The sequence below is a fragment of the Hyperoodon ampullatus genome (genome assembly GCF_949752795.1).
Source record: "Hyperoodon ampullatus genome assembly, chromosome: 15".
NCBI lineage: Eukaryota > Metazoa > Chordata > Mammalia > Artiodactyla > Ziphiidae > Hyperoodon > Hyperoodon ampullatus.
In genome coordinates, this window is record NC_136928.1 from 9,081,276 (window position 1) to 9,108,943 (window position 27,668).

General features: G+C 41.3%; 1 protein-coding gene across 1 annotated transcript in view; it reads left to right on the forward strand.

The window, feature by feature from the left end:
• Window positions 1-27,668, forward strand: part of DNAH6 (dynein axonemal heavy chain 6) — a gene marked incomplete at both ends in the record, with an annotated part of 275,574 nt that overhangs the window by 167,700 nt on the left and 80,206 nt on the right. The window contains 14 exons of the mRNA XM_079721202.1: window positions 1,042-1,273; window positions 5,173-5,325; window positions 6,643-6,783; window positions 8,830-9,072; window positions 10,382-10,549; window positions 10,999-11,234; window positions 13,445-13,706; window positions 14,835-14,958; window positions 15,469-15,665; window positions 17,249-17,452; window positions 18,825-18,950; window positions 21,487-21,651; window positions 24,105-24,172; window positions 24,775-24,955. Coding sequence (XP_079577328.1) covers window positions 1,042-1,273; window positions 5,173-5,325; window positions 6,643-6,783; window positions 8,830-9,072; window positions 10,382-10,549; window positions 10,999-11,234; window positions 13,445-13,706; window positions 14,835-14,958; window positions 15,469-15,665; window positions 17,249-17,452; window positions 18,825-18,950; window positions 21,487-21,651; window positions 24,105-24,172; window positions 24,775-24,955 — 2,500 coding nt within the window. The remainder of the gene's footprint in view (window positions 1-1,041; window positions 1,274-5,172; window positions 5,326-6,642; window positions 6,784-8,829; window positions 9,073-10,381; window positions 10,550-10,998; window positions 11,235-13,444; window positions 13,707-14,834; window positions 14,959-15,468; window positions 15,666-17,248; window positions 17,453-18,824; window positions 18,951-21,486; window positions 21,652-24,104; window positions 24,173-24,774; window positions 24,956-27,668) is intronic.

Below are 27,668 nucleotides of genomic sequence, written 5' to 3' on the forward strand. Positions count from 1 at the left end.
AAATTTTCAATTATGTCTAAAATATAGATTTATCTTTCATACTTTGATTCATATATGCATGCATGCATACATTCACCTACACACACACACATAGTTTATTTTATATTTATAGATCTCCTAGAAAATACTTAGTGTTTTGCTTGTCTTCTTTGACTTTCTTTCCTGACACTGAGTGACTTCCTCAGATCTAGGGGCTCAGCTCTGGGGGTTTCTTCTATTATTTCAGCTCTATCCCCTCTTATTTCTCCTACAATTCCTATTGTGTGGCCTCTGGGATTCAATTTGTTTCTCCTGTTTACCTTCCATTTTCTCTCTTGTCATTTTTAATATCATTATCTTTTTTTCTCTGAGGTCTGGCTAAATTCCTTGTGTTTGCCTTCTACTTCACCTATTCAATTTTCCACAGTATCCTATTTGTGAGGCCCATCTTCCACTGAGGTTTTCAATTTGGTAGTCAGACTTTCCATCAACAATCAATATTTCCTACACTTGGATTGTTTTCCCCTTTCTGAGTGCTCACTCTAGTATCATGATTGCAATTTTTAAAAAATTCTTATTGTTAACATGAATCAGAAATTTTCTAAAATTTTGTTGATATAGTAAATCCATTTCAGATTATTCCTGTTGATGTTTTCTGAGCTGCAGTCTCCTCTCCTACCTTCAGTGATTTTTCTGTTGCTCATCCTTAGAAATAGAGACCTGCTTGCCCATATAATGGTTAATATAAATAGTGGCCTAGAGCAGCCAGGCTCCCTAACAAAATCCTTCACACTTTAAAGAAGGGAGAAGAGCTTTTACCATACTTAATTTGCGTGATGAAGGCCAACAGCCTATAGGAAATGGGGGAGAGATGGATATAAGGAAACCAGTGGTGCTTTTCTCCCAACCATGAACCTCAGACATACCCTACTCTTCCCTGTGGCCTTTGGCTGGGGGACGACCCTCCAGAGGCCACCAGCCTTCCACACTGGGGCAGGCCCTCTGAGCAGAAGCCTTGTCTGTACACTTGAAATAAACCTTTGTCTGCTTTGTCTCCTGCAGGATCGCCCGCATGATTCGTCAGGAAAGAGGCAACGCCCTGCTGGTTGGAGTGGGAGGCACAGGAAAGCAGTGTCTTACAAGACTTGCAGCTCACATATGTGGTTACAGATGTTTGCAGATTGAATTGAGCCGGGGGTATAATTATGACTGTTTTCATGAAGACCTGAGGAAGCTGTACAAACTGGCTGGGGTAGAAGACAGGAATATGGTTTTCCTCTTCACGGACACCCAGGTACGTATCTAAATAACCAAAGAGCAAGAACAGGAAAAGGACAAATGTTACAATCTCGTGTGTGTGCTTCAAATAGTTTTTAGGATGTAGTTCAGGGAATCATTCCCTCTAATAACAGAGTTCTTGGGCCTTATGAAAGATTTTTATGATACATTTTTACTTCTTTTACTAAGTATTGCTTCCCCCTTTAAATTCTAAGTAAGTAAATGTGATCAGAGATTAAGAGGGCGAGAAAGGACTTAACTTTTCTTGGAGGGAAAGGGCATAGAAAAGAGAGGTAATAAACTACTCCTGTAGAAATAAATATAAGAAAGTAATTCCCTAAGTGAAATCAATTAGGGAAACATGCTTTACTCAAGGAAAGGAAAAATTAATAGATATGTTTTGGTTAAATTAAATTTAAAATAAGATTACATCTATGTCTACAACAAATTTAACTGATCCTGAATTTATTCCATAATAGAGGATTGTCTACAGTGATTACACTTTTAATGTTAAGGAAAATAAATGTTTATAGAAATCAGCCAAGGAATAAAAATGTGATAAATCTGATGCATAAATACTTTAAACTTCATTTTAATTTTGAAAACGCTATAAAATGACTAAGTACAAATAAAGTAGGAAAAATGTTTTTAACATCTGTGACAAGCAGTGACCTTATATCTGAGTATGTAAATATTTTTTACAAATGAGAAAAGACCCGCAGCTGAGTGTGTGGCCACTGTGGCCTGAGCCGAAGTCATATAACCTCCCCACACCGCATGCCCCCATATTCGGTGCCCTGCCCCACTAGAACTGACGTCTAGTGCCCCAGCATGCCCCCACCCACTGATGAAAGTCTCCCTTACCGAAGTCAGCCCATAAAGTCTGGAAGAGGTGACTGCTTCTTCAAATGAGCAGACATCTACGTAAGTCTACAGGGATCGTGAAGAATCAGAGAAACGTGACTCCACAGTAAACCTCCAATAACCAGCCCCAAGAAATGGAGATCCACAAATTGCCCCACAAAGAATTCAAAATAATTTTTCTAAAGATGCTCAGAGAGCTACAAGAGAACACATAAACAATTTCATGACATCAGGAAAATAATGCAAGAACAAAGTGACAGCAAATGACATCACCAAGATGGTGACATAAGTCAGTCCCGACATTGCTCCCCCTCACAGGAACACCTAACAATTATTCACGGACGAGACATGGAGAAAATCCTAGAACCTGGGGGGTGAGGCTGAAACACACCCCTGCACCACAGAGACCAAGAAAGCCCACATTAGAAGGGTAAGAGGAGCAATGACACACTGACCACGTTGCCCTCTTCCCAGACCAGCACAACACCACATCAAGAGGTCTCCTCTGAGCCTGGGGTCTCTCCAGTGGGAAGAAAGAGCCCAGGGTGGACATCCAACTCCCGCAGTGTTCTGGGTAGCATCTTGGGAGTTTCACTCCAGTCTTGCATCACAGGGATGGTGGAGGAATCTGCAGCACTTGACCTATGGGAATCTGATTGTGATGGAGAAGGCGTGAGGATGTAACAACCAGCACTCAGATCATGACAAACCAAGTTCTTACCCACAGCGCCCAAGAGTGGTCTAAGCCAGCAGCTTTGCTCATCTGCAGAGCCAGTCTGACCAGGGAACTCAGCTGGGTGCAGGTCTGCCTGATTCGAGGTCCTCAAATGAAGAGCCTTGCCAGCCCTGGAGCCTGGTCCTGTCCCCCCACCCACCCAGTCATACCCTGCTCACTGCTGAGTGTAGCTCCTGGCCCCGCCCAGCCAGAAAGCCTGGCCAGAACACTTGGAAAGCAGTGTAGGCCAGCAACGCTCAAGAGGAGGGTATGGCAGACAGAGTAGATGGCCCACAGGGCAAAGCCAGTGAAGTGACACTGTCCAGCCATGGAACTTGGGGTGCAGATCAGCTTGAGTTCAGAACACAAACAAAGAGCCTTTCCAGCCTTGGAGCCAGTTTCCTCCTCCTCCCAGACAAGGCAGCTAATTCATATTCCCATCCACTGCTTAGTTCCCAGCCCCTCCAAGCAGAAAGCTTGACCAGAAACACCTAGGAAGATGTTTGGAACCAGCTCTCCTTCTCCACCTCAGCAAGGGAGCTAATTCATAACAGTGCCCAAAGATGAGTGTACCTCCCTGCCACGCCCCACCCCACCAGACCACAAAAATCCTTTTGGGCTTGGAGCCCATTCTTCCACTCTGTCAGGGCAGGGAAGCTAATTCATAGCCCCACCTACCGCTAAGTATAGTACCCAGTCCCAACAGTCTAGGAAACCTGATAAGAGAACCCAGGCAATCACAGAGCTCATCTTATAGCCTTGCTCATTTAAAACCAAGTCAGAAGTCCTGTCCAACTGTTCTCAGCCAGTTGCATCACCCATGACCTCAGAGCTCATGCATTATCCCTACCCTAAAATAGACATTGATAGCAAGTCCCACCTGCTCAACGATATTGCCAGTTGATATGTCCAGAAACCCAAACTGAGCTGACTGGTGAAGAACAATCTCTGCTAAAGTGAACCAGTAAAGTCTGGAAGAGAAGATCACTTACTCAAATGTGCAGATGACAATGTAAGGAATCAAGGATCATGAACAATCAGGTAAACATGATACCACCAAGGAAACTAATAAAGCCCCAATAACTGACCCTAAAGAAGGGAAGATCTGTGAATTGTCAGACAAAGATTCAGAATAATCCTCTTAAAAAAGTTTAGTGATCTACAAAAACACACAGATGGACAACTAAATGAAATTAGGAAAACAATGCATAAACAAATGAGAAGTTAAACAGAGAAATAGAAACAATTTTTTAAAAAAAAACAAACAGAAATCTTAGAGCTGAAAAATACAGTGACTGAACTGAGGAATTCAATAGAGAGCTTCAAAAGGATTCAACCATGTGGAAGAAAGAATCAGTGACCTAGAAGACAGGACATTTAAAATTATCCAGTCAGAAGCATAAAAAGAAAGAAAAAGAGTGAAGAAAACCTATGGGACTGATGGGACACAATCAAAACAAACAATATCCACATTGTGGGAATTTCAGAAGAGAAAGGAAATGGACAGAAAGTATATATTGTATATGGTATGAGAATGTAGTCCAATTCTTTATGGATGTAGCTGTCTAGTTTTCCCAGCACCATTTATTGAAGAGACTGTCTTTTCCCCATTGTATATTCTTACCTCCTTCATGTAGATTAATTGCCCATAGAAGTGTGTGTTTTATTTCTGGGCTCTCTATTCTGTTCCATTGATCTATGAGTCTGTTTTTGTTCCAATACCATACTGTTTGAACACTGTAGCTTTCTAGTATAGTTTGACCTCAGGAAGCATGATATCTCCAGCTTTGTTCCTCTTTCTCAAGATGAGTTTGTCTATTCAGGATCTTTTGTATTTTCATAGAAATTTTAAAAACAAGCTCTGTTTGGTTCTTCTTTATATCTTCTTTTTGTTAGACTTCTTACTGTGTTCATCCAGTCTTCTCTCTAGTTCATGAGGATCTTTATGGTCATTACCTTGAACTCTTTATCAGGTAGATTACTTATCTCCACTTTGCTTAGTTCTTCTTCTGAAGTTTTATCTTGTTCCTTCATTTGGAACATATTCCTCTGTTGCCTCATTTTGCCTAATTCTGTGTTTATATTTCTATGCATTAAGTAGGTCACTCTCATTGATAGTTGCTCTGTAAATAGTTGTAATTTTGGTGTGCTGTGGGAGGAGGTAAGCTTAGGGTCATCCTACTTTGACATCTTGGCCACTCCCCCAGGGTCATCTTCTCTTAAAGATAAAATTAACTCAATGTGAATTGTAGATCATATATTTGCTTTGTAATATACAGGCAGTAAATGTAAAATGGTTGAATAAGGTATAATGACCACTCTGCTTTCTTCTACAGATTGTAGTAGAAGAGTTTCTAGAAGATATAAATAACATCTTGAACTCAGGTGAAGTGCCTAATTTATTTGAAAAGGATGAACTGGAGCAGGTTTTAGCAGCCACCAGACCAAGAGTGAAAGAAGTAGGAATTTCTGAGGGGAATAGAGATGAGGTAGGACATGTCAGAACGGTAAGAAGGTTTTGGAAAACAAAAAGTTGTCTTAGCCTTTTTCCAGTGGTCCACAAATCCTCTTAAGCAGCCCATGGATAGAATTTTTTCAATATAATTTGTTTCCTTTGTAATCCTATGTATTTTATTTCCTACATTTAAAGCATTGGTTCATCAGACTTCCAGAAACTGTCATAGAAAGCAGAAAACAGAAACCCTACTACCCCATGGAGATCATAGATCTGTCCAAACTAGAAAGCTTCTCTTATCCTTCTTAAACACAAATTTATTTCACACACCCCCAGTGCCCTGCCTAAGGAGTTCAAGTGCTTTTGACTGCCTTTCCTATCGGCAAGATTATGAAATGCATTCTCTCTCTCTCAGCCTCTCTCTCTCTCTCTCTCTCTCTCTCTCTCTCTCTCTCTCTCTAACACACACACACACACACACACACACACACAACACAGCTGCTGTCCACATCCATTTCTCCAACACCGTGCTACACTCTGTAAGCTTCTATTTGTCTAGCCCAGGCCTTTCTCTTCTTTCTGCACCTTATCTAACTTTTGGGGCCAGTCTTTCTCATATCATCTCTTCTGTGTCCTTTCATGAGAATTCCCTCCACTGCTAAGTCAGGACTTATAGGTACAGACAACCAATGTAAGCAGAAATGGCTTTATTCGAGGGACACAACCATTGGGAAGGCTAAAGAAAGGGATTCCAGGCTGAATTCCTTGGAATGATTATGAAATGACACTGTAGAAGTCAACAGTCAAGGACACTGCTGCCTCTGCCACAACCATTCTGCTGATCCAGAAAACCTCTAACCAATCAGTGTGCTACTGTTTCAGCTGCCAGCTCCAAAGCCATGTGTCCCCCACCATGTTGGGAGCAGCTGAAGTAAGGAGCCACATCCAGAGATAGTGACCCCAGGTCCATGCCATTTCTGCCAGGCTCTGCACCTGCAAAAATAGTTGCCCTGTACCCTGTCTCTTTCTCCCAATGGTCTCCTACCACAAAGCAAAGCCTTGTGTGACTATCTCTCTCCACTTTATTCAAGGGGTCTCCTTAAATCCACTGATGAAGAGGACCTACATCACATCCCAAACCCAAGTTGCAACAGAGTCTGCAAAACATCATTTAATCTTTCCAGTCTGCATGAGAAAAAGGGGTTGGAATGGGATGTTAAAACAATTCATACATCCACTATGCTAACATTTTTTAAATTTGATATTGGTAGAGTCAGATGCATTAGCCAACACTTATTTTCATGGTTGGTTCAGCCTTATTCTAAATTGAAAATGTCTTTCTTTTTCTCAGGTGTTTCAATACTTTATCAGCAGAGTCCGTCAGAAACTGCACATTGTTCTCTGCATGAGCCCTGTTGGGGAGGCCTTTCGGTCCCGATGCCGGATGTTTCCATCCCTTGTGAACTGCTGCACCATTGATTGGTTTGTCCAGGTCGGTGACATAACAGGATATCTCTTTGAGAATTAGGACTCACTTGATTTTATTTTTTAATGAAGTATAATTGATTTACAATGTTTCAGGTGTACAGCAAAGTGATTCAGTTACATATATATATTCAATTGTATATATATGTGTGTATATATATGTTTCAGATTATTTTCCATTGTAGGTTATTAAAAGATATTGAATACAGTTCCCAGTGCTATACAGTAGGAACTTGTTACTTACCTATTTTATATATAGTAGTGTGTATCTGTTACTCCCAAATTTCCAATTTATCCCTCCCCCCACCTTTCCCCTTTGATAACCATAAGTTTGTTTTCTATGTCTGTGAGTCTATTTCTGTTTGTAAATAAGTTCATTTGTATCATTTTTTAGACTCCACATATAAGTGATATCATATGACATTTGTTTTTCTCTGTCTGACTTAACTTCGTATGATAATCTCTAGATCCATCCACATTGCTGCAAATGGCATTATTTCATTCTTTTTTATGGCTGGGTAATACTCCACTATATCTATCTATCTATATCTATATCTATATATAGATATAGATATAGATTACATCTTCTTTATGCATTCATCTGTTGATGGACATTTAGGTCTCTCTTCCATGTCTTGGCTATGGTAAATAGTGTTGCTATGAATATAGGGGTGCATGTGTCTTTTTGAATTAGAGTTTTTGTCTTTTCCGGGTATATGTCTGAACTTGCTTGATTTTAAAGTGGTAACACATTGTCCAATAACTCCTCAAGGGTACTTACATTAGCTTCAAAGCCCACTAGGAATTTACTCATGTGCAAGGGATGACAGTGACAATCATTGAACAAAGGCAGAATAGAATTTATAAAGAAGAGAAGGCTATTAAATTTACCAGTGTAGAGTTACCAGTGATCTTGACAAGAGCTGTTCCCGTGGAGTGATGGGGTAGAAGCTTCAAGAGAGAAGAAAGGAGGGGAATCAGAGGCAACTCTTTCAAGGAGTTTTGCCACAAAGGAACACTGTGAGATGGGTAATAGCTAGAGGGGTATGTGAGGTCAAGAGAGAAGTATTTTTTTAAGTGGAGAACACAAACCACACACGTGTGCTGATGGAAAAGATTCAGAAAAGAGAATTATATTGATGGTGCAGCAGGGTTAGGCATTGTTGGACCAGTGTCACCGAAGAGGCAAGAAGGGATGTGATGGCTTCACCAGTGAAGGGGCTGACATGGGCAGGGAGCACACACAGCTCACCCCAGAGTGTAAGCTCACAGATGCAAGTAGAGGGGAAGACGTGGGGCTGAAAATTCATTGAAGTTCTGTTTGCATTGCCTCTATTTTTTTTTTTTTTTTTTTTTTTAGTGATGTGGGGAGCAAGGTCATGAGCTGAGAATGAAGAGGAAAGAGGAAGTGTTAGCCGTCTGAGGAAGTAACATAGGGTGCAAAATACTCATGAGGGTACAGGAGTGACAGATGAGACAATGTAGAAGCATTTCAGGGCTGAGCTAAGAACCCGCTTGAGCTAGTTGACATGAATTGACAGTGAGGTCAGTCAGCACAGCTGTGAGGGTTTTCTCCAGCCGTGCTACCTGCACAGTTGCAGGTGTGGGGTAACAGAGAGTTGCACTTGACTGAGCAAAGAGACGAGAGAGGAGCAAAGGAGTTGAGGTGAACAGGACAGTGATTATAACCGTGAACCTGACACTCAAACTGTATAACAAACAGGGAGAGGACATGAGGTCCTCATAGTGGATGTGATTTTATTCATTCAGTTATGCTAAACATACCCATGTTTATTCAATCAATCAAATAGTTTTTGAAAAACTTCTGTGTACCAGACACTGTGCTGGGGTCAGCAAATGCAGACCCAGGACCTCCCTCAAATGAGCACAGACATTCAATTCATGAGACATCATGGACATGAGTAGGAGTTAACAAGGTGAAAGGGGGGGACAAGGCAAAAAAGACTTTCAGAGAAATGCATTTTTCTTCATAGTTAAGCTGTGTATTATGGAAATGAGCAACAGACTTTCCAAATCATATCTTTATTTACAGTGGCCCAGAGAAGCACTTCTTTCTGTATCAAAGACGTTTTTCTCAAATGTTGATGCTGTAAATGAAGAACTGAAAGAAAAGCTCTCCCTCATGTGTGTGAATGTCCACTTGAGTGTCTCCAGTATGGCGGAACGCTATTACACAGAGCTCCGGAGACGGTACTACACAACGCCCACCTCCTACTTGGAACTCATCAATCTCTACTTGTCTATGCTGAGTGAAAAAAAGAAGCAGTTGGTTTCAGTAAGTTTAATATTATTAATTTTTAAAAAAACTTCTTTTTTTGCTTGGACTCAAAACTTTTGCCAGAATGAGTGGAAGATCTATGTTCCATCTTGCCTACTGGACCTCTCTCCATCCCATACATGACCTTGAAAACCTACAGTATGACCAAAAAGTGTCTCATGCTGTCAGTCCAAAGGCCTTCCCCTTCTTTGATATTTAGATTTTGTCTTTTATCATTTACATAAGGGTCCTTGACTCAGGAGCATGGTATGGACATTGCAACAGAATTAAAGTTAAGCAGAGAACTAGTCATCTCTGCAGTGTTTAATAAGAAGGAGACCTTTTTGTTAAATAATAGAGATGGGGGTTTGGTGGTCTAACATAGTGGTTCCCATTAAGAGCAAGGACTTCGGTGTCAGGCAGACCAGGTAGCACTTCTGCTCTACCTCTTTCTTCCTGTACAACCTTGAGCATGTTTTGTAACTGTTCCAATCTTAGTAGAAAATAAGGTTTTTAAAAAATATGTATCTACCTCTTGGATTGTTGTAGAATTTAAATAAGATACGATTTGTGAAGTGCCTGGAATATGACCTGAAACTTATGAGGTGCCCAGAAAATAGTGGCTACTGTCATCATCATCATCAGGCTATTAACATGACCTAAAAATTTCAACATTTTAAACAGTAAAAATGGAAGCATTTACCAATTAGATATTTTAAATGTTTTTCAGAGGATTTTTACCTGGTAAATGTATGCCTGGTAAAATAACGTGACACATATTTTTTGAAACATGACAATTTGAACCACGTTTTCTGTCTCACCCTCAAAAAACAGTTATTCTGAGGTGCCTTCTTTACCAGATACCACTCCTTTGATCCTAGTCAAGAATTTCCTACCACTGGGGAGTAAGGTTCAGATCAGCAACTAAGGCTAAGTACCCAGGACACTATCTCCAGGGCATCTCAGCCCTGCTGATCCACCCTGAGGAAACAAGCTCCCAGAGCTGTGACCTCCAGGAGTTTCTATTTGAACTCGTCCCTCATTCATTCAACACGCTACCAAGCTACCACAGGGAATAAGAGTAATACAGTGTGGGTCTTCAGTGACGTCCTACTCCTGTGGCCAGGGGGCATGGATCCAAACCCACTGTGGTGAATATCAGGGCCATTTCCTACAGTTCTGTTACCTGAAGCTTTCTGTACATTCACAGTGTTAAGTATTACAAACTGATTTACCAATTCTGCAGATGTGAAATTCTAGTACATGAGTAAGAGATGCCAGTAAACTTATAATACTCATCATAATAGATATTTTCCTTGTCATCTAGGCACGTGAACGGGTAAAGAATGGTCTCACCAAGCTGTTAGAAACAAATGTACTAGTCGATAAAATGAAATTAGATCTTTCAGCTTTAGAACCTGTCCTTTTAACAAAATCACAAGATGTTGAAGCCCTGATGGACAAACTGGCAGTGGATCAAGAAAATGCTGATCAGGTATGCAGCATCACCCGATAGTGGGTGAGAAGGCTTTGACCACCAACTGATCCCTTATATACAATGACAAATGATTGGATTTTTAAATATGCTATTAAAATAATTAAGTGATAGGTCAATTTAGCCATGCTTTTAAGCCTGGCTTTCTCCCTTAGAATGAGTGAACCCAATGAATGGGACAGAGAGAGTTGTGAGAATAGTACCAGCTGCAAATATAAAGCAGCGAATCTTCTCCTAAGAAGGAACTGTTTGTTCTAATAACTTTGTCTCCATTATTATCAACATGGCATGAGACGGACAAAGGAGGGCATAAAATGCAGTAGAGCCAAACTTCTTTCATCATTGGTCTAATCCAAAGGGGCAAATGTGACTCACTATGATTGGCTTTGCTTTAAAACATTGAAATTCAAATACTGAGACCACTTAAGCAGTCGTGTTTCAATGGTTAGGTCCGAAGCGTTGTGCAAGAAGATGAAGCGATAGCAAAAGTGAAAGCTGAAGAAACCCAAGCCATAGCTGACGATGCTCAAAGAGATCTTGAAGAAGCTCTCCCTGCACTCGAAGCTGCTAACAAAGCACTGGATTCCTTAGATAAAGCGGATATATCTGAAATCAGAGTTTTCACGAAGCCCCCAGATATGGTCATGACTGTGATGGAAGCCATCTCTATTCTCTTGAATGCCAAGTGAGTACTTCACAAGCATCCATTACCAAAATACCTGGTGGAACTTCTTTACTATTTTTCTCCATTTTCATTTACATGTTTTAATTCTATTCTCCACCCTCTCATCAGTTCGGTCTGTCATTCAACAAATTGATTCCACAAGCATTTTCTTGAACATCTACTTTGCACTAGATGATGGAAAACATAAAGTTCTTCCGTACAAGGCACTTACAGTCTAGTAGGGAGAGAGGCATGAAAAATAATAATTTCAAGACATGTGAGAGTTGCATAGTATTAGGAGTGCCAAGAAAAGAGTGCCTAAATCCCCCTGCGGAAGTGTGAGCAGTTTTTCTGGGAGACGATGCTCAGATGGAGAGTGGACCATGGGGAGAGCTCAGGGATCTTTGATGCTCATGGGTTGGGTGGCACTGGGCAGGAGGGCAGTGATTGAATCATGAACGGTCTTGTATGCTGTGCTAAGTAGTTCAGGTTTCACCTAGGAGATATGCAGTTTTCAAACTTTCTTTAGTAATATAAACTTTTCTTCAATAAAAATTGTGTTATAAGAAGCCTTTCCAAGTAAAAGTGATCAAAGTGAAGGTAGAGGGCCCAGAGCATTCCCCCGCCAGGCCTCCTTACTAACCCTCTGGCCAGCACCTCGGTGGGACCTGGGGGCTCTTCAGAGCACAGATAGAGAGCCCTGGCCACAGGGGACTGAGAACCATTGAACATTGTTGACATAATCAGATTTTCACGTGAGAAAGACCAACCTGGGCAAAGTTCACAAAGAGTGAGTCTGACTGAGAGACAAAACCAGTTCAAAGGTGATTGTAGTGTCCTGGCAAGAGATTTTAGGATCTAAACCAAGCAAAGGAGATAAAAATGTGAGTGCCTGGGCCATTTTTGAAATAAAACTATTATTCCTATAATGCCTTACATTTCTATGACTCTATGATTTTATAATTATTCCTCTACCAAAACTGTGTTGTATGGAACATTAGTCATCCAACTACTTGTCCCCCGTGAATGGCGGTGCACATAACTACCAATTACTGGGATTATAGTATTGAGATTAAAACTACCCACTTTTGGGGATAACATTTTTAATTAATTTATTTTTATACAGATATAGTTGTCATACAATATTATGTTAGTTTTTGGTGTGCTACATAGCTATTTGACATTTGCACACATTATTAAACAATCACCACGATAAGTCTAGAAGCCATCTGTGGGATAATATCTTTTTTTTTTTAACTGGACTGGTACTTTAATAGTATTTTTAAAAATTATTATAAGTAACACATAATTGGACAACATTAAAAACACATCTTTGTAACTTCTTTACATTAACTTCAATTTTCTGTCTTGCTTGGAACTAATAATAGTAATAGTAGCAGTAAAACAAACCTCATTTTGAGGGGGTAACTAATATAAATGTCATTCTACAAATTTTGAAAGTCAGTTAGATGCAAACAAAATAAATTTTTATAACTGTAGCTCAACCAGTAAATAAGAGCATTTGCAGAAACACCATTGTAAGTATTTTTTAAAAAACAAACTATACACACTATGAAAGTAAAATTGCATAAATATATGCCTAGAAAACAAAAGTAGTAGCTCGTGATGCTCTTAAAGCCTAGTAAAATGCTTTCAGTAAATTGTGTTATATTTGCTTTATAATAGGAAAACTCAGAGCAAGTTAAACGTTACATGACTAATAACATAAACAACTGACATAACTCTGTCTGAATTCCATCTAATCATGCCTAAGTGACATATTTTCTTTTTTTTTTTTTTTTTTTTAATTTTTGGCCACGTTGGGTCTTCGTTGCTTGAAGCAGTCTTTTCTCTAGTTGCGGCGAGCCCCCGCACGGGCTTCTCACTGCGGTGGCTTCTCTTGTTGCAGAACACTGGTTCTAGGCACATGGTCTTCAGTAGCTGTGGCACGTGGGCTCAGTAGCTGTGGCTCACGGGCTCTAGAGTGCAGACTCAGCAGTTGTGGCACACGGGCTTAGTTGCTCTACAGCATGTGGGATCTTCCCGAACCAGGGCTCGAACCCGTGTCCCCTGCATTGGCAGGCGGATTCTTAACCAATGTGCCACCAGAGAAGTTCCTGATTTTTTTTTAATCTATGGGATAATATCTTAATGTCCTCAAAGGAATACATTTCTTTGGTTCTTACATTCCCTCATTACAATGCTATTAACTTATCATGTGTTATTTTCAGGCCTGATTGGCCAACGGCAAAGCAACTTCTTGGTGACTCTAACTTCCTGAGAAGGCTTTTAGAATATGATAAGGAAAACGTTAAGCCTCAAATCCTGGCAAAGCTGCAAAAGTATATTAATAATCCTGATTTCGTGCCTGAAAAAGTAGAGAAAGTATCCAAAGCATGTAAATCCATGTGCATGTGGGTCAGAGCGATGGATTTGTACTCTCGCGTAGTCAAAGAAGTCGAACCAAAGAGACAGAAACTCCGCACTGCACAGGTACATCGTCTGTGTTGTGATATTTTGTAGAATCAAAGACCATGATCATCAATCATTCAAGCTCCCTTTGTGGTGCCGCTGAGACCCTACACAATATAGATAGTAATCATGCTCTTGAAAATTAGTTTTTGTTTTAAAAAATAGCTAGCAAAGATTGTTTTTTTCATAAATGACCTCTGAAATCAGCTCTTTTCCAGCATAAAAGGAAAATAAGTCCTTAGTATATTCATATCGTCAGGCCTATGGTAATTTTTTACTTTATTTAAGCTCTAGCATCTGATACTCTATGTTTCTATTCGCTAAATACTCCTACACTTGATGAGGTTCTAAAAACCAGCTTAACCCACAATTGGATGTGAGGCCCCAAGCAGAACAAAGAATGATCATTTAGTGGAACAGGTTACCAAAAGAACCACAGCTATAGAGCAGGGGTTGGCAAACTTTTTCTGTAAAAATCCACACAGTAAATATTATCAGCTTTGCCAGCTATATGGTCTCTGTTGCAATTACCCAACTCTGCTGTTGCAGCACCAAAAGAGCCATCAACAATTCAGACACGAGTTAATTGTGGCTGTGTTCCAATATAACTTTATTTATGGTCATTGGAAGCCAAATTTCATACAATTATCATGTGTTACGAAATATTATTCTTCTTTTGATTTTTTCCCCCAACCATTTAAAACTGTAAAACCATTCTCAGCTCACAAGCCACACAAAAACAGGCAGTGGGCTAGATTTGGCCTGCAGGTCATAGTTGCAGACCCCTGCTCTAGAGAACTAGTTAGGAAAGATAGTTTTCACTATTGCATGAGTATTTCATTTGTTTTATCACTTAAAGTTAATAGTCCATTTTAGTAACTAATTCATCCTCAAATGCTTGGTACATCTGTTTATCTAATTCTTCTATGATTTATTCTGTTGGGCTTTGTTTTTGTTTGTTTTGTTCTGGTTCTGCTTTTATATTTTATTCTCTCATATTTGTTTTAACTTTGTATATCATATCACAATCTTTTAGGACAAACTTTTAAGAGAAAGAAAACATAAATCCTATTTTTTTAAATAACCTATTATAAATGGGAAAATTTGACCTTCTTTGGGGGCCTGTTCTGATTTACTTGATTTTATTAGGCTGAACTTGATATTACAATGGCTACTCTGAGAGAAAAGCAAGCAATACTAAAAAAAGTGGAAGATCAAATACAGGCCTTACAACATGAATATGACAAAAGCGTGAATGAGAAAGAAAGTCTGGGTAAGTAACTCATAAAATTTATGCTGGTCAGGAAATGCCTAATTTTCAAAAGGAAAAAGAGTTTTCTGGCAGTCAGATCTCAGCCTCCATCCAGTATGTAGGGCATATTTGCATTAGATGGATGGCCTTAACCTTCTAGTATAACATTAGTATATTGTATATATTCAACTCCTACATCTGAATAAGGCTTTGGGGGGGAATGTTACATTATAACACAGAGCAGCACATGAATTTGATCCAGAGAATAAATACCACAGGGGCAGGAAGAGAGCGCTATCTTCAGCCAGAGTAAAGGAGTATAAAAAAGGAACTCTCAGCATGGAAGAGGCAAACTTGGACTTGGCTCTGAAATGGGTACTAGTGCTGAATTGGTGTCAGGTTTCCCAGAGATGTATTGACATCATTAGCTAAGTAATGCTCATTCCACTATAAGCAGAAGCAGGTGAATAAACTTCTTTTACTGTAGGCAAATATTGAACAACACAACCTGGTTTTCTTTAAATTTTCTAGCAAAGACAATGGCCCTGACCACAGCACGTCTGGTACGTGCTGGAAAGCTGACGGCTGCATTAGGAGATGAGCAAATCCGATGGGAAGAAAGTATCCAGAAATTCAACGAGGAGATATCGAATATCATCGGGAATGTGTTCATAGCAGCAGCTTGTGTGGCCTATTATGGGGCCTTCACAGCCCAGTACAGGCAATCGGTGGGTAAACGTGCTTTCTGTGAGGAGGGGTGAGAAGCAGCTGAAACTGAGGGAGGCGGGGTGTGTGTGTGTCATTTTTCCAAGTTTAGAGGGAGGTTCTCCTTGAACCTTAGGTATTCATTCCACTGCCCCCAAGTCAGTGATGGTTACCCCTAGGCTTTTCTTAACACAGTCCCCCTTTTCCTCTCCCGCCTTAGAAAGTTACTCCTTGCTTGCTTACACAGGGACCTGGGGAAGAAAAAGAGACAGGGAGTCTTCCCGACTTAGGATCGAACCGGGATGAAGTGCTCTGAATTGGTGAGGGCCTGCTACAAAGGGCTCAACGATGGGAAAGAGAAGGAAACTGAATTATTTGGAGATATTTGCAAACCACTTTTATGAAATGCCTTCCTAAAAATGTTTTGCCCTGTCCTTGAGTTATAAAACCTGGTTGGTATAGGACTCGTATAGATTCTGTAGGAGCTCAGGGATCATCTGACACCAAGTGGGCAGTGGGGCCAGGGGTGCTCTTGGGGGACAGACAGGTCCCTAGTGTGCATGACTGTGCCACTCGTTGAAGGAGGTGACATGGTAACACCCCTCTGCCCCACCTACTAATTGCCAGTAGCACCCAAGGTCATTGTGATAACTCCCAACTTCTCCACGTGCTCCCAGACTCTCCCACCTACACCCGTGGGTGTAGACTACTGTGACAACCCCTTTCATTTCTACACAAGAAAACTGAGGTCCAGACAGGGCGTGTGACATGCCCAAAGCCACAGCTGGTGAACAGTGTAGTTCTAGTCCCCAGGTCTCTTATTAGTCCAATTCTTGTGTCCTGTGCTCTGATGCCAGGATGCCTGTGGAGTCTGGTAGTGATCTCAGGTGGCCTCGGCCTGCAGCGGCTTGAAGCAGGGTTTCCGTTCCTGGCCAGCGATTGAGGTCGGGTCGCAGTGGGGAGAGCACTGAGTCCTTGCCCTAGACCAGTGGCCAGTGACAAGGCCCTGGCCCTATGGCTTTGCAGAAAAAGAATTCCCACAAAGACAGAAAGTAGTGAAACAAGTAAAGTATTTATTATGAGGAAAAAAGAGTACAGTACATGTGGATAGACACACGGGCAGGCTCAGAGAGAGTCGCGCCCTCATGGCAGTTTGAATCGCTTTTATGGGGCATTTTTTCCGGGTTTCCTTTGGCCAATCATTTTGATTTGCCTGGTTCAAAGTATGTATTTGGTATAGCTCAGGATTTCCCATGTGTGCGTCCACACCTCTTAGCCAAGATGAATTCTACCAAAGAGGCCTATGGGTAAGTGAGCATTAGTTGACCTCACTCCCCCTTTGACCTCCAAGGAGCCTTTCTGTGCATGTGTAGTCGGGGAGGTCTCCTGACTTCAAGAATGAGGAATATGTATCTTCTATCTGGGCAGGGCCCAGCCTCCTCTCTCAATTGTCCTGTCATTCCCATCTGAGCGTATCGGTCCACAGGAACAAACTCAAACCGTTTGCCCCCGGGACCCATCTATCTCCTGCCTAAGTAGGACTTGTTGTGTGTATCTTCATTTACTGAGTATTCCTGACTCTATACCAACTTTTCTCCTTCTACAGCTTATAGAGTGTTGGATCCAGGACTGTCAGTCTCTAGAGATCCCAATCAATCCTGCCTTCAGTCTCATTAACACTCTTGGCGATCCCTACGAAATACAGCAGTGGAACACAGATGGGCTGCCCCGTGACCTGATATCAATGGAAAATGGCATTCTGGTCACTCAAGGGAGACGGTGGCCTTTGATGATTGATCCCCAAGATCAGGTGTGTAACCAGCACTGCAGATAAAGAGCAGCCTATTAACTCTGCTTAATATTGCACTATTACAAGTTCTAAAAGTGGACTTTAACGTACTTGTAAGAATCTTGGAGATTTAGACCTAGAAGGGAGTTGAGATGTCTTCTAGTCCACGTCCCTCATTTTGTGGAGGCAGAAAGTAAAAAAGGAAGAGTCCAAGTGCTTTAAACACTTGATTTTTTTTAATTTTTTTATTGAAGTGTAGTTGATTTACAATGTTGTGTTAATTTCTGCTGTACAGCAAAGTGATTCAGTTATCCATATATATGTGTGGGTGTATGTGTGTGTGTGTATCTATCTATATATCTATATATCTATATCTATATCTATATCTATCTATCTATATATATATATATATATATATATATACATTCTTTTCATATTCTTTTCCATTATGGTTTATCACAGGATATTGAATATAGTTCCCTGTGCTATACAGTAGGACCTTGTTGTTTATCCATTCTATATATAATAGTTTGCATCTGCTAATCCCAAACTCCCAATCCCTCCTTCCCCCATCTCTTCTCCCCCTTGGCAACCACAAGTCTGTTTCTGTTTCATAGATAAGTTCATTTGTGTCATATTTTATATTCCACATATAAGTGATGTCATATAGTATTTGTCTTTCTCTTTCTGACTTACTTCACTTAGTATGATCATCTCTATGTCCATACATGTTGCTTCAAATGGCATTATTTTGTTCTTTTTTGTGGCTGAGTAATATTCCATCATATATATGTACCACATCTTCTTTATCCATTCATCTGTCGATGGACAATTAGGTTGTTTCCATGCCTTGGCTATTGTGAGAAGTGCTGCCATGAACGCAGGGGTCTGCACACTTGATATTGATTGGGTTTGTTTAGGGGGTTGACTATTTGTTTTCTTTGGGAGCAGAAATTCATTCCTGTCCTTGTTCTTTGTCCCTAAGAGGTCTAAGGAATGAGAAAGAAGTCAGGGTGTGATGAATTTTAGGGCAAGCCTGCCTGGAATTTACAGAATCCCATTATCTGAACTTAAGTCCATGGATCAATTGTTCTAAATGGGGTTTAGAAAAAGGAATCCATTTGAAAACAAGGGAGACAAGCTTGAACACCTTAAGCGTGAGCTTTTTTCCTAGATGGGTCTTTTCTTCATTTGCCCCAAATTTGAACAAAAGCAAGAATCCCAAACATTAGATTTAAAAGGTATTTTTATTTGCATTGGCAGTGGTATATTTTTTATCTTTTTCTTGTCTTTCAAACTTGTTTCTAGATTGAACAAAATTTCTAAACTTTAAAAACTTCCACTTTTTTACAGACTCAAAAGTAAATGTCCTGCTTTGTGTTTTCTCATACAGGCAAACCGTTGGATAAGAAACAAAGAAAGCAAAAATGGCTTAAAGGTCATTAAACTCACGGATAGTAATTTCTTACGCACACTTGAAAATTCAATCCGACTTGGTTTACCCATCTTACTGGAAGAGGTTTGCTTTTTACTTTTCTTTTCTTAGTTAGTTTCCAACCTTCAGATCATGTCTGGAATCCTATACAGGCTGTGTCTGCCTCACACTAAAGACCCCCGTCAGCGCACTTTTCTAGCTGGTCAAACCAATTGCTTTTCTCCTTAAACAATACACTCTCAGGCTTCCCTTGTGGCGCAGTGGTTGAGAGTCCACCTGCCAATACAGGGGACATGGGTTCATGCCCCAGTCCGGGAAGATCCCACATGCCGTGGAGCGCCTGGGCCCATGAGCCGTGGCCACTGAGCCTGTGTGTCCGGAGCCTGTGCTCCACAATGGGAGAGGCCACAACAGTGAGAGGCCCGCGTACTGCAAAAAGGAAAAAAAGAAAAAAGAATCATGTACCACAATGTTCATTGCAGCTCTATTTACAATAGCCAGGACAAGGAAGCAACCTAAGTGTCCATCAACAGATGAATTGATAAAGAAGGTGTGGCACATATATACAATGGAATATTACTCAGCCATAAAAAGAAACGAAATTGAGTTATTTGTAGTGAGGTGGATGGACCTAGAGTCTGTCATATGGAGTGAAGGAAGTCAGAAAGAGAAAAACAAATACTGTATGCTAACACATATATATGGAATCTAAAAAAAAAAATGGTCATGAAGAACCTAGGGGCAAGATGGGAATAAAGCTGCAGACCTACTAGAGAATGGACTTGAGGATATGGGGAGGGGGAAGGGTAAGCTGGGACAAAGTGAGAGAGTGGCATGGACATATATACACTACCAAATGTAAAATAATAGCTAGTGGGAAGCAGCCGCATAGCACAGGGAGATCAGCTCGGTGTTTTGTGACCACCTAGAGGGGTGGGATAGGCAGGGTAGGAGGGAGGGAGACACAAGAGGGAAGAGGTATGGGGATATATGTATATGTATAACTGATTCACTTTGTTATAAAGCAGAAACTAAGATACCATTGTAAAGCAATTATACTCCAATAAAGATGTTCAAAAAAAAAAAAAAGCACTACATTTCCACTCACAAAACTTGCTCTGAGTCACTTTTCAAATGGCTTTACAACATGCCTAGGTAGGCTTATAATTTTGCTACTCTAAACATTACTTTTCTTTGGAAAACAAGCCCTGTGGATAGTTACTCCCATCAAGTTGGTTCAGTTGAACATACTAAGTTCTAGAGGCGTGGCACATGCAGTCCATAACTACAGGGGATGGAAGGTTTAAAAAGTAGATCCCAGAAGATGAAAGTTGCTTTAACAAGTATTTTCCTTGTGAACATCAAGGTATATACTTCAAAACACTTCAGTGACAAAAGATTTGGTCTACTAAAGAATCTGCTTGATAGCTAAACACTTCAGACCACGAAGCTAACATAGGTTACATATACTTCACAACAAACACTACTTTGGTCTGTTAAAATAAGCCAACATGAAACTAGAAAAGAAAAACTAGCTCTGTTTTAGTGCCTAAAGTATCACAGTATCTCACTTAGTAGAAAGAAATCTTATCTTCCCCTTAAGTAGCTGGCGTGCCATACAGATTTTTAAATGTTAACAAAAATAAAGAAATATTTGAAAACATATTATCAGAGGAAATGGAGACAGAGTGTTGAACACGTAGCCAAGTAATCCTCAGGTAGAGCTTAGTCTACTTCTTCCACATGGGATTTGTCATAGAATAGACTTTAAAAAGCACAAAATTGTATCGTGGATAGTAAGGGAAACCTTATCTCATAGACTTTTGTTTTAAGAATTTGCATGCTTGGGTACCATATCACAATATGAAATAGATTTGTTAACTATTGATTACAACAAATTTTGACAGCTCCTGGGCCACGGGCCCCCCTCACATACATGCTGTACAAAGATGTTTGTCATGGGGTCTGTTGGCAATGTCTGCATGCCCAGGTTCTTACCAAAAATCAGATTTGCTTTGACGGAAAAAAAAATTGCTGTCATGTAGAATAGAGATCCACAAACTTCTATAAAGAGCCAGATATTTTAGGATTTTCAGTCTCTGTACAAATATTCTCTGAACAAATATTCTTCTTTGTTTTGTTTAGTTTGGGGGCTTTGTTTTTTTGTTTTACAACCCTTTAAAAAAGGTATAAAACATTCTTAGCTCAAGAGCTATACAAAAACAGGCCCCAGAGGACCAGATGGGCCTGCAAGCTGGAGACTGCAGCTCCTGACTTAGAAAAACCATGAAGGTGAACAGAGCTTCCTTTGTCTGGGGTCTGTTCAAGGATCACCCTGTGGGCTCTTCTTTCTTAGCTGCTTTCTCTTGGGGCCGAATCGTGTGTAAGTTTAGTCCAAATAAATATATGTCCTTCCGATGCTCTTATCTCTTTAGAGTATCGATGGAACAATCCCTGGAAAATGTACGCTGTTAGAGGTAGTGAGAGGAGTTTAAGACATATCCATAAGATCACAGAAACATTGCCCGTTCAGAGTACAGTCTGAGGCCTAAGAAATTTGGAAAAGTTGCTGCCATCCATTTAATGACTTGTTTTTTATATTTTTGTATTAATGTTTAAGCTTAGAGAGACCCTGGATCCAGCTCTGGAACCCGTCCTTTTGAAACAGACTTTCATCAGTGGTGGACGAGTGCTCATTCGCCTTGGAGACTCGGACATCGATTACGATAAAAACTTCAGGTTCTATATGACGACCAAATTGCCAAACCCTCACTACCTGCCTGAGGTACGGGCTGCCAGCCTGAGAGGATTTTAATGGTGTGATGGGTCTCCCACCTCTTCCCCTCTGCCACGCCCCTCCTCCCACCCTCCTCCACTCGCTTCTCTTCTGAGTCCTGACCCTGATTCCAGTCGCCCTTCTGCTCACCTTCTGGTTGGGACTCAAATCCCTCCCCACTTGGCTCCCAGGCCCCGCCCTGTCTCACTCCCCTGTGCTCCTTTTCGGCTCCTGCCTTGTTCCTCCAGGTCGCCAGCCGCTCCTCAGGACACAGGACACCACTCCCTTCTAATCATTCTTCTCTCTCCTCAGAACAAGGCCATTTGTCCCCTCTTATTGTGGCTGAGAAATGAATCAGAGCCTAAGGGAGCCTCTGTGGGAGGGGGTACCTGTCAGTGTCTAAGTGTGCAGGTACTCAGCAGACAGCCTGCTTAAGAACTCTGGTGACCGGCAACATTGGAGAATCATGATTCTAACGCCCAGTGTCTGTACTTAGAGTTCTGGGGAAGAGGCATCTTTTCCCTTCCCCTTCCTCATGCTCTCAAACTATTTGAAGGGAGCTGTGTGAAGCCCAGGTCCATACACAGGTCTCTGAACCACAGTAAGTTCCAGAAGCCCTACTCTTGTGCTACAGAGCCCAAGGCAGTTGTCACAGAAATGAAGACAGCTGGGACCCCTTTCTCCCTTCCCGCAGGAGGCGCAGAGAGGCAGCTCTACCCCAGCAAAGCCCACTGCAGACTCTGGTCCAGGCACAGCCACTCACCCTGCGGGGTCTTCCCTGCCCCACGGGCCTCCCCTTCTCTAATGGGGCCCAAGCAGTGAGAGAAGGGACTTCAATCAGAACTTCAGTCCTCCATCCTCCACTAAAAATCATCTTGGGATACAGCATTCCAAAGAGTGTCCTTTCATTTTAGTTACTGAATTCCTCATAGTTGTCTGTCTTCCCTAGATGTGTTCTGGTTGAATAAAATTGACACATTTCTTGCATAAAATGAAGGAAATGCTACTGATATTAAAAGCCTAGGGCAGGGTTTTCCTTGTCAACCTCAAGCAGTTTAATTACACAGCTGCTGCCAGAGCTCATATCCCAAGTTCCCTTTTAGAGTTGAGAAAAGTGACCCATGTGCTGACTCACAGCCTTTGATTTCTCACTTTATTTAACTTTTGAGAGGGAACATCACACACCTCCCCAATCCCAGCTCTGTGACTGCAGGTAAATTATTCCATTTCTTGGATCCTCGAGTCAATCAACTATAAAGTGGAGACAAAGGCCATGTCAAGGATTTGTTTATGAAGATTAAATAAGAATAATGTGTGTAGATAAACAGCACGGTCCTACTGTATAGCACAGGGAACTATATTCAATATCCTGTGATAAACCACAATGGAAAAGAATATTTTAAAAGTATGTATATGTATAACTGAATCACTTTGCTGTACAGCAGAAAGTAACACAACGTTGTAAATCAAATATACCTCAATAAAATTTAAAAAAATTTAAAGAATAATGTGTATAGGGACTTCCCTGGTGGTCCAGTGGTTAAGAATCTGCCTTCCAATGCAGGGGATGCAGGTTCGACCCCTGGTCGGGGAACTAAGATCCCACATGCCGTGGGGCAACAAAGCCTACACCGCAACTACTGAGCCTGCGCGCTCTGGAGCCCACGTGCCACAATGAAAGATTCTGCATGCTGCAACAAATATCCCACATGCCACAACTAAGACCCAACACAGCCAAATAAATAAATAAATAATTTAAGAAAAGAATAGTGTGTATAAAATATATGACATTCAAACACTCTTATTATATTTGTGATTTTTGCTGTTGACTTATTCAATAACATCAGAATATTATAGTAACAATTTTTCATAAAAATAGTATGATGAGACAAAATATGTAAAGCTCTATGTATTATTAATAAGATCATCATTTTTTTACATCTTTATTGGAGTATAATTGCTTTACAATGGTGTTAGTTTCTGCTTTATAAGATCATCTTTTTAACAAAGACAAAATAAGTGAAAGTTGCTATAACTAAGTGATTTTTATTAGTACATTTAGTCCTCACAAATACCCTATGCATTGTTCCTATTTTCCCAATTTTTAAGGATCAGGACCTGAAGCTCAGAATGGACTGGCTTGTCCCACATCCTACATACACTTACGGGTACAACTAGCATTTGATCCCTGCTTCTTTCTAACCCTTCACTGGCTCACCTTTCCTTAAAACATCATTCTCTAATGATGGCATTTGAGAAACAAGATTATCACTCATGGCAGCAGGGAAAATCACATTATAATTTTGTGAGACTGGGATGTTATTGCTTGCCATGTGTGTGGATAGTGAGTTCACCATTGGACCCAGGATACATCCAGCTGGGTAATAATGAGCGCTGTTCTAATAAAGAAAGCAGTTCCTACTTTATTCGTCTGAACTGATTACTCTATGCTTCTCTTCTAGGTGTGCATCAAAGTTACCATCATCAATTTCACTGTAACCAAATCAGGTCTGGAGGATCAGTTGTTAAGGTAAAAGAAAGGGAGTGGGGAGGGCAAAGGTTTCCTAATATTTTGTTTAGAAATTTTGACTAAGAAAAAGATTAGCTCGCAAATAGGGGATAGGAGCAAATGATGAAAGAACAAGTGAGGGGAGACGTAAGTTCGCATGTTTAAATGGGAGAGGCTAGAGGTAAAGCACCTTCTTTAGGTGTGACCAGGAATCACTTCATGGAGGTGATGGAATTTCAGAGTCTCCCATGTCGGGTTGGAAAGAATGTTCCAGGAACCATTTCAGCTTGGCACAAGCAACAGTTAGAAACAGAAATTGAATGACTACAGACATCAAGCACTGAGCAGGTTTTCCTAAGAGAAGATGAGAAGAAGCCATGGGAGCTGTGGTCAGGTTCAGGTCTCTGAAATACAAGATAAATAATCAGAACTTATACATAGTGCTTTGAATAGCCACTGGGATACCCAGCAAAAGAGGGCCTTGTGCATTAGGATGTGGCTTGTAGCATTAGTATTCAGCTAAGTAGTATTCAGGATAAGACAATGAGAAATGGGAAAAGAAAAATAGAAGCAACTTCAGGGCCCTGACAAAGACCTAATTTAGGGATTCACTTTGGCATCAGTGATGTTGTGCGGCTTGAGAAGCCTGAGTTGGAAGAACAAAGGATTCAGCTCATTGTGAGGATCAATGCTGACAAAAACCAGCTGAAAGCTATCGAAGAGAAAATCCTGAAAATGCTCTTCACATCTGAGGGAAATATTCTGGACAATGAAGAACTCATTGACACACTCCAGGACTCAAAGGCAAGTAAAATATTTTTATTATTTATAGAAAGTGTGTTAATTTGGGCTTCCCTGATGGCGCGGTGGTTAAGAATCTGCCTGCCAATGCAGGGGACACTGGTTTGAGCCCTGGTCCGGGAAGATCCCACGTGCCGCAGAGCAGCTAAGCCCGTGCGCCACAACTACTGAGCCTGTGATCTAGACTCTGCGCTCTAGAGCCTGTGAGCCACAACTACTGAAGCTTACGTGCCTAGAGCCCATACTCTGTAATGAGAAGCCAGCACAATGAGAAGCCTGTGCACCACAACAAAGAGTAGCCCCTGCTCACCGCAGCTAGAGTATAATTGCTTTACAATGTTGTGTTTGTTTCTGCTGTATAACAAAGTAAATCAGCTATACGTACACATATATCCCAATATCCCCTCCCTCTTACATCTCTCTCCCACCTTCCCTATCCCATCCCTCTAGGTGGTCACAAAGCATGGAGGTGATCTCCCTGTGCTAACCTGCAGAGTCTTTTAAAGCAAGAACGGTAGCCACCCCTGAGCAGCCGGGGCAGACACAATAACGTGCCTGGCTAGCAGGCCCCTCACCAACCGAAGGGAAAGGTAGATAAAATGTAACAACTGCTCTTCTTGTCTGCATTTTTCAAACAAAGCATGTCACATAAAGAACTGGGACAAGATATAAGTTGAAAGGAATGACACAATTACATACACATATTAATGTCACCCCACTCCAGGAAGCTTCCCTGGTCTTCCCAGCTGGAATGAATCGCTTCCTTCTTGGAACACCTGACACCTTATCTGCACCTCTAATACAGCACTTGTCACTGATTACCTTATGTCATAGCTATCCAATTACCTGTCTTTTCTCTTCTGTTAGGTTGTTAAGTTCCATGCAGCAAGAATCTATTTTACAAGTTGTGTGAGTTCTTGGCTTTCCCCTTTGCCAGCTCAGAAACCCATTTTCCTGGGTCTGCTAAGTTGTTACCACCCTTCTGTCTGCTATTTCCTCTTCTGTTCCTCCCATTTTTGTGGATTTGCAGTGTTTTTTAAAAATCCCTTCACTATCACTCTGTCATGGTTTCAGTAGGGAGTAAAGGAACATGTATTCTGACTGCCGTCTTTATCTGTCAACTAGTTTCTGTGTGCAAGGATTTACCTTGAAGACATCCTTTCTAGGAAGAGTAGAGACAGGACTGATTGCTCCTGGGCTGCATTTCCTGCCACTTCCTGCCTATAGTTCATACTCCCCTAAATTCCCAGAGCCCTCATTTAAAACTAGGTCTATCTTCCCTCACCACTGTGGAAGCCTCAAGTCTCTAGGACATAATGTCTGTAAGTAGTTACTAAACTCAACTGAGGTGTATAGTCTTCTAATATTCTCTGGCCAATAGAAGAAAATGGTTCACTTTGCTTTCTCTTTAGCCCTGGGTTCTGCATTATCAGGGCCTGTGCTCGCCAGGGAATAAAGCATTGTTTGTGGGTAGATCTCCATAATGCAACTGCTCCCATGTCAACCTCCCTTTTTCTACTCAGATGTAAAGACTTTAGTTGAGTCCAGTATTGAGACTGGTGTTTCTCACTCAATTCTACCCTTTCTTGCCTCCTCAGGTTCCTAAGGGGTCAACATGGGGAGAATGTGAGCCTTTGATTCCGGGGCACAGCTTCTGCACCAAGTCCCTCCCCACCCCCCTTAGTGGGCTGGGGAGGACAGTCTAGACTTAGCCACTAGCCACGTGTGGCTGTTGAGCCCTTGAAATGTGGTTAGTGTAAACTGAGATGTGTTGTTAGTGTAAAATATACACCAGATGTCTAAGACTTAATCCCCCAAAATGTAGAAGTATCTCAATAAATTTTTATGTTGATTATATATTGATATTTATCAAGATAGATTGGATTATATTGGGTTAAATATATTGTAAAAATTCATTTTACTTGTGTCTTTTTACTTTAAGTTAGAAAAGTTAGAATTGTATTTGTGGCTCACATTATATTTCCATCAGGCAGTGTGGCTCTAGACAGGAACCCAATGATCCCCTTCAATAGTGCAAATACTGACCAGCGAGCCCATAGTGATTGTTCACGGTCCATGCCCTAGACCCTGTGACTTCCTTGAGACAGAGGATCTCCCAACCTAGGGATGTCCACACCTGAAGAAGATGAGGGGGAGGGGGAGAACAAGGACAGACAGACAGCCATAGGGAAAGACAGAGAGACTGAGGAGACAGAGAAAGGTATCTTGGAAAGCCCACTGGCCAGGAGGCTCCCCAGAACCACAAACCCAAAAGACAGAAAACCAAAAGAAGAGCAACACACCGTGTAAACGTCTCCAACTTACTTACAGCTTACAACCCTTCACAAACGACAGCTTCTACCCCTGAGTTTCCCTGTCTACACCTGGGATGCCAGGAAAAGAGAGACAACGTTAGACTTGCTTGTTATTCCAGAGTGGGATGTGGTACCACTTCCTTCCAGCCTCTCTCCACCTGCCTCTTGTGGGCAGTTTCATGGGTGTCCCTTCTCCCTTCATACCTCCTTTTATTACGGGAGCCCAGAATCATTTGAAGACTGCTCACAAGGAAACTGGGGAGCAACTGGGTGTTAGAGTTTCCATGTCAGAAGTTACCCAGGTTCCAGGCTCAGAGAAGTTCTGCTCCACTTCTTCCTGGGCTCCTTGTGTTGCCTATTTCCATTTGCCCATCCCTCCCTCTGCCTGGAAAGGAGGTCAG